Source organism: Phalaenopsis equestris, unplaced genomic scaffold, assembly GCF_001263595.1.
Source record: "Phalaenopsis equestris unplaced genomic scaffold, ASM126359v1 Scaffold000380, whole genome shotgun sequence".
Lineage (NCBI taxonomy): Eukaryota > Viridiplantae > Streptophyta > Magnoliopsida > Asparagales > Orchidaceae > Phalaenopsis > Phalaenopsis equestris.
In genome coordinates, this window is record NW_018164822.1 from 27,829 (window position 1) to 33,977 (window position 6,149).

A 6,149-nucleotide genomic window follows, 5' to 3' on the forward strand; every position below is an offset into this window, starting at 1 on the left:
GGGAATGTGGATCCTGACCTAATATTTTCTCTTGGGTTAGCCCATGTGTGAGTAAAGCGGGAGAGGAGTGGAAGATCCGGTGTTCTCAGGAGAAAAAGTGGGAATGGAGTGCTGCGAGAGTAGCAAGGGGATTCCGCTCTGAACAAGAGAAGTGCGGCTGGGACTTGTCGAAGGGAGAAGATGTTGGAGACAGAAATTAACGGATGTATTGATTTCTTAAAATTAAGTTTTGGAGTGGAAGCTACATAAAATATAAATAAAGATGTTTGCGGTGTTGCCATGGACGTAAAAAGCCCTTCCTTTCATAAGGACGCAACAGCAGGCTTAGTTCCTAGTGGCGCAAATGGAAACCCCTCAAGCCAAATGCCAGCAAAATCAGGTAAAACCCTAAAAAGAGCCCTTCCCTTCTACATAGGCCACTCCACTTGATCAAGATATATTATAATTTCCTGTAGTAAATTCTTAAATGGCTCTCCGTTCAATTCAATCGCTCACAGGAGATTCATATAGATTGCAACGTGCAAGGCCAGAGAAATTGCGTGCTTACTCTGTGCCTCCCTTCTCTGGACGAGAAGGATCCCTTGTTCTTAGAGAAGAAGGTAAAACTGGATGCAGACTACAGAATAAAGATGCTTCTTTTGTTTTTGCAAGCATTTTCTGCCTCTTATTTATGCTTGTGCGGGAACTAAAAATGGTCAACGAGGTAACTTTTCTTTCATGATTCTAGGCGAATGCAATCAGGGAAAATTTTTTTGCTCTAGATATCCTTGCTAAATTTAGCTGAGGATTTAAGATTTTTACCACATTACCTTTACATGAAGAAGGCGTGTTTCACTTTTTAAAAGTTGAAATGGTGGTACTCTTGATGTGATTTGAAACAATATTTGGGAGGTAAAAATGTAAAAATTAAAGTTTAGGTGTTAGATATGTAAATACATAGGCGTTAGATATGTAAAAATATGCAATTCAAAACGTGTCCTGCTCACCTCAGTTACCCTCATCCAAAATTTTCCTTGGACACTGACTTGAACTTATACTTCTGATGCTTTGTGCTACCTCACTTTCTTTTATTGCTTTAGTTTTTACTATATTTAATAATTTGTACTGCATTGCCGAATTTTGTCATGAATCATAATCTAGTGAATGCAATTTGTAGATGTTTTGAATTCATGTGATAAAACCCTGATGCTTCTGAGATGAAGCTTATCAAATGCTAATTTCAATGATATGTACTATTGCTAACCTTAGCATTGAAGCGTTTGAATATATAAAAACTTGCTTATAGTGGCTATCATCAAGAGAGTTAACATAAGTGCACATTTTTCTAGATTCTTAGACTAATTGTAAGGTTCTAGTCATTGGTTGTCATTTAGCCTTTCAAAAGGTATCAATACATTTTCACCTTGGCATGCTTGATGGGGCATGATGGTAGACTCGATAACTTTACTCATGTGTTGGTAATTAGGGTTGCATAAGTTAATAATCAATCTATGTTGTCTTCCCCAACCCTTATCTAGAGGGTTCATATTCTTAGTAAACCTTAAAATAACTGGGGAAATTTTGGCTTAGAGTTTAACAACCCATCTCATATTATGCGACGTATTGTCTTCTTATCCCAACCTATCCCATATAAAGCTAAACCTCACACTTTTATACTTCTTTGTTCAACTTCTATGGAGGTCACCCATCTTGCAAGTGCTCCTCCATAAACACACTTAACTATGGAGTTCCTAAAGAAAATTTATGACACCAATCTAGGATTCCTAGAAGGCATTTACGAATTGAAGTGTTTATTGGGGAAGTAGTAGAATGACAATAATTAAGGATTTGAGGGGAAAAAAAGTTGGAGATGGAAAAAAAGAGTTCAGCTCATGTCCAAGTTAAATCAGCAGGGAACACATCACGATCACGATATCGAAGAGGAATGATTTTCGAAGAGGATCCATCACTTATTTTCTTCAAGATACATATTAAACAATTGAAGATAAATAGGTTACAACTCTAAAAATAGGAGAAATATGGAGAAAAGTCTCCAAATAATATCAATCAAAGCAAAAGTCCCAAAATCAAGAAATAGCAACATATAGTCCCAAACAAAATTAAACCTAATTTTAATTCAATAAAAAAATAAAAACATGGCCCAAAAGGATCGGTGGCCACATAGCTTGAAAATTTCCTTTAAATTCCTTGAGGTGTGGGAATTCTACTCCTCGCATGATCCCTGTACGCGGGAGATGATGGGATCCTGTCCTTGCATTCTTACATCACTTGGGGTGCTCTCGCATCACTCCACCTGCCATTGCTAGAAAGCACCTGACATGCTAGGAACTAACTCTTATATAGATCAACCACTTTGTGTCCCTTTATAATGTTCGCTCTTTTAGAAACTCATCATGAGTTGCTCCTTGTTGAAGCCTCTATCCCATCGACCCGCTTCCTGTTTTCTTTGGAATTTGGACCACCCTCTTCAAATTCAAGCTGTCACAGGTCCACCACCTTTAGCTTAGTTTGCTCCAAACCGCACATTATGCTAGAGGAGATTTAGCATGATGCCAATTTTAACAATGCTAACTACAGAATGTGAGGTGTCAAACTATTTGGCCTAGCTTGTCCAATCTATTGCCCACAAATTTATTCTTCTTGATGTGGCTTCCTAGGATGTCACCCATCCCACATTACTGCTTAATTCTAGTTCCTAAAGAAACTCTTCTTGCTACACTAAAAGGAATCACTTTTCTACCTTTTCTGATGTGGGATTTGGTTCATTCTTGCCCCTCTTTTATCTTAGAAGATAGCCACCCTAGAAGCCTGCAGTGATTGTTCCTTGTTCAGATCTCAAGCTGGACAATTACTCCCCATTCTCTTTAGACTTCTGTTTTTTTTTTTGGATACGTTTGTAATAGCAATAAAATGAGTGTTTGGTAGGTGGACTCCCCATTCTCTTTAGACTTCTGTTTTTTTTTTTTTTTTTTTTGGATACGTTTGTAATAGCCTTAACTTTGAGGCATTGAGATATTGTCTGTGTTGGCCTAATGTTCTCTTTGTTTTGTCCCATTTGGCGTAACTTCCTAGGTAATTATCCATAACATGAAATGCTTCCTTAGAAGCATGCATAATTTCAAAATTTTTAATAAAATTTCAATGGAAACATCAGAAGGACCTTCAATGTTTATGGACTCATCTTTATTCTGCTTAAGAGGCTTCATAATGTCCACCATTAAAGAAACTTAAGTCCTCATCAATCTCCTTACATATAGCCCTATATCATTCACCAAGGAGATAAAGATTCTAGAGGCGGGCATTACAAGTTAAGAGGTGGCTTTCATCATTTAGCGCATTGTTTCAAAATGGGTTATTTGGCACATCACTATGTCATGCATTTGGTTCCCAGCTCCCAGTTTGGATATTACTTTGATATGATTTATATCCATTTTGCCCATTGACCTCAAAATTTTGTTCTTTTGGTGCCAATTCCAAAGAGGCAATCCATTCAAATTAGGCTCTGATATGAATTTCTCTTAACATAGGAATTTCCAATATAATCTGAACCATTATACCAAAAAGGGCCTCGAATTTTAATGGTTCAACTTCATTCTACTTAATGGGTTTCTCATAAAAGTGTTGTGCAATAAAGCAGTTATTTTCAGAATGCGACTTGCAATTTAATGTTCATGAACTTATTGTTGTGTAATTGTCCCCATCTTCTTATGTTAAGATTGCACTTTTAACTATTATATATTGGAATACCTTGTTCATGAACATCTTGGCCTAACCCATCTTTGGCCTACTCCAAATGATTTTATGTTAAAAATTTTTCCCCTGTGTGATGGAGCAGACTGGTTCTTTGCTCTCCTTTTGAAGTTTTATGACAAATTGATGTATTTTACTTTAGCTTCTCCTCATTTATCCTCCTCTTTCACTTCCTTTATGTAATGATAGATCTTAAATTTACCTTTTCTGTTATTCAAGTAATATCTAGCATTCTTATTTGGTTTCAGCTTTCTTGTTCAAGTATCCCGTATTACTGTTCAACAAATCATACAAAATTTATAGTCTAGTTTTTGTTCTAGAAAACTCTCCTCACAGGCTGTGCGAAGGCAAAGGCAACTTCTATTAACCAAAAACATTTAACTTTGAGTGATGAGCATAAATCATCTTACATGGTTATGTGCTAGTCTACCATTTATTCCCATCTGGCAGTCTAAGGATCCAACAAGAATGTATTGGCTCTCATGCTTGCTTCCTGGAAGGGGAGGGATGAATTGTAAATTCATTGTTTTCAAAATAAATTAAAACTTATTGTAACCTTAAGTTCATAGCTAAGGAGAACGAGCCCAATAACAAAAATGTTGTAGAGTTCCGACGCCTTCAGAAGTCCTATAATTATTAGTTTCTTTATCGGTAAGCTAATGCAGGGATCACATCATTAAGAGGATCTCATTCATATCATCCACTTTGAAGAAGTTTATGGGATGTGTTTTTTCTTATGTTTTGTGAATCATATTGTGAATGGATCTAGAGAACCAGTTATTTGTGGTTGTTGACTGTGATTCTTAATGGAGACTGATGAAGTTGGTGTTCCTTAGATGACACCGTTGATCGATGAAACATCATCATGAGTTCATTAGCAAAGATGGATAGTTTATATCGAAGGTATGATGATCAGGTGCACGTAAGAAGTTTGGATTGTTAGATCAAAATCCAATTTATTGTAGAAGAAGTTGTTTTGGGTAAGTTAATTTTTTTTTAAAATTTTGATTAGAATAAAAATCTGTTGGAATTATCCTTCAAAATTGAACTAAAATAGTTTATTTTTTGTAGATTTGGATGTTTTTTATGCAGTTTCTTTGGGATTGGATGATAACTCATCCTTATTTTAATTGCCTGTAAATAAGCAAAATATTTGTAATAAAATTTATTCCAATTCTACCTGATTTTTCTTTCTCTCCAATCTCCTGGTTGCCATGTCCTTACAAGGACTAGCAACCGCCAATTATTCCCTCTACCACAACCTGCAGTCCTCACAATGTCTCTTTATGCTGCTGTTGCAGCAAACTGAAGCCACCAGAGACTGCTGGAGTCTTGCTGCCACCTTCCCTGCAACCCTTCTAGACTGATCGCGACCTACTATAGGGAGGGAACATGCTATTTTTTACTGCCTTCAGCTGTCCATGTGTGAAAACAATGAGCCTCTTGGCTTTCTCCAGCAAATCAGAGAAGGTAAACAACACTCCTGCCGGTGTTTTGACAAATCCAGAAGGCATTTTCAACAACGAGGTTGCCATCCAGCACCTAAAAACAGTCCTTTTGTGCTGTTTCAGCAAAATAGAGTTGGCAAAAACAGCAAACCAACTGCTCTTTGTTAACGGGAGAGCAAAGACAAACTGGAGTTGTTGCAATCTAGCCAGGAGTCCAAAGTAGATAACTTTCTTGCTATTTACTGCAGGAAAGAAAGAAATTAGGGAGGACAAAGCTTTTTACAGAGAGAAATGATGCTAGAGGTAGTTTTATTTTGATTTATAGATCCTTAGAGTTTCTGTCCCTAGATATCTTACATTTACAACCTTCCTAATCATTATAACCTTTCATTTATAAGTTTTTGCAATAATGTTGAGGTTGATTGTGGATTAAGGTGTTATTAGAGTACTCATTTTTTGTGCATGGTACAAACGAAAAGTGGATATCAAGGAATGAAGCAACCTCTTGTTGTCTTAGATTCATTTCTAAATACTAGAAAGAAAAAATGCTAAAAAAGCATGGTTGAATGAGTTATTTGCTAATCTAGCGATTAAGTAGAACCCAACATGATAAATAACGATAGTGATGAAGTGGATGAAGATGCAATTTACTACCATCACATCAAATCTATTAAAGTAATAATTTCCTACATTGTCCATTCTGCTACACTCTCATTTTCTACTTTAGTATAGCTGGAATCATTTGTGTCGTTTTAACTCTCTATTCATCATAACCTTAGAAGTATAGTTGGTTTTGATTCTATAATGATTTTATGCTCTTTTATGCTGTATATAATAGTTCCCCGTCTCAGGGCTAAGGTGAAGGCCATTCTATTTTTTTTTCCTTTCAGTCTCTCTTGCAAATTTTGCTCTGTTAAGTTATCATGGTATCAAAGCTGCAATTTCCGCGAT

At 36.3% G+C, this 6,149-nt stretch overlaps 1 protein-coding gene across 3 annotated transcripts in view; it reads left to right on the top strand.

Moving 5' to 3' along the window:
• Nucleotides 1-70: 70 nt before the first annotated feature.
• LOC110026574 (ribulose-1,5 bisphosphate carboxylase/oxygenase large subunit N-methyltransferase, chloroplastic) overlaps nucleotides 71-6,149 on the top strand; it is a 61,602-nt gene continuing 55,523 nt past the window's right edge. Inside the window, exons 1-2 of one of the 3 annotated variants that reach the window (XM_020727554.1) lie at nucleotides 71-379; nucleotides 498-599. In XM_020727554.1, coding sequence (XP_020583213.1) covers nucleotides 344-379; nucleotides 498-599 — 138 coding nt within the window. In that variant the 5' untranslated portion in view covers nucleotides 71-343. Of the gene's footprint in view, nucleotides 380-497; nucleotides 600-6,149 lie in introns of those variants that run through there. The other 2 variants (XM_020727555.1, XM_020727556.1) reach the window with 2 other exon arrangements.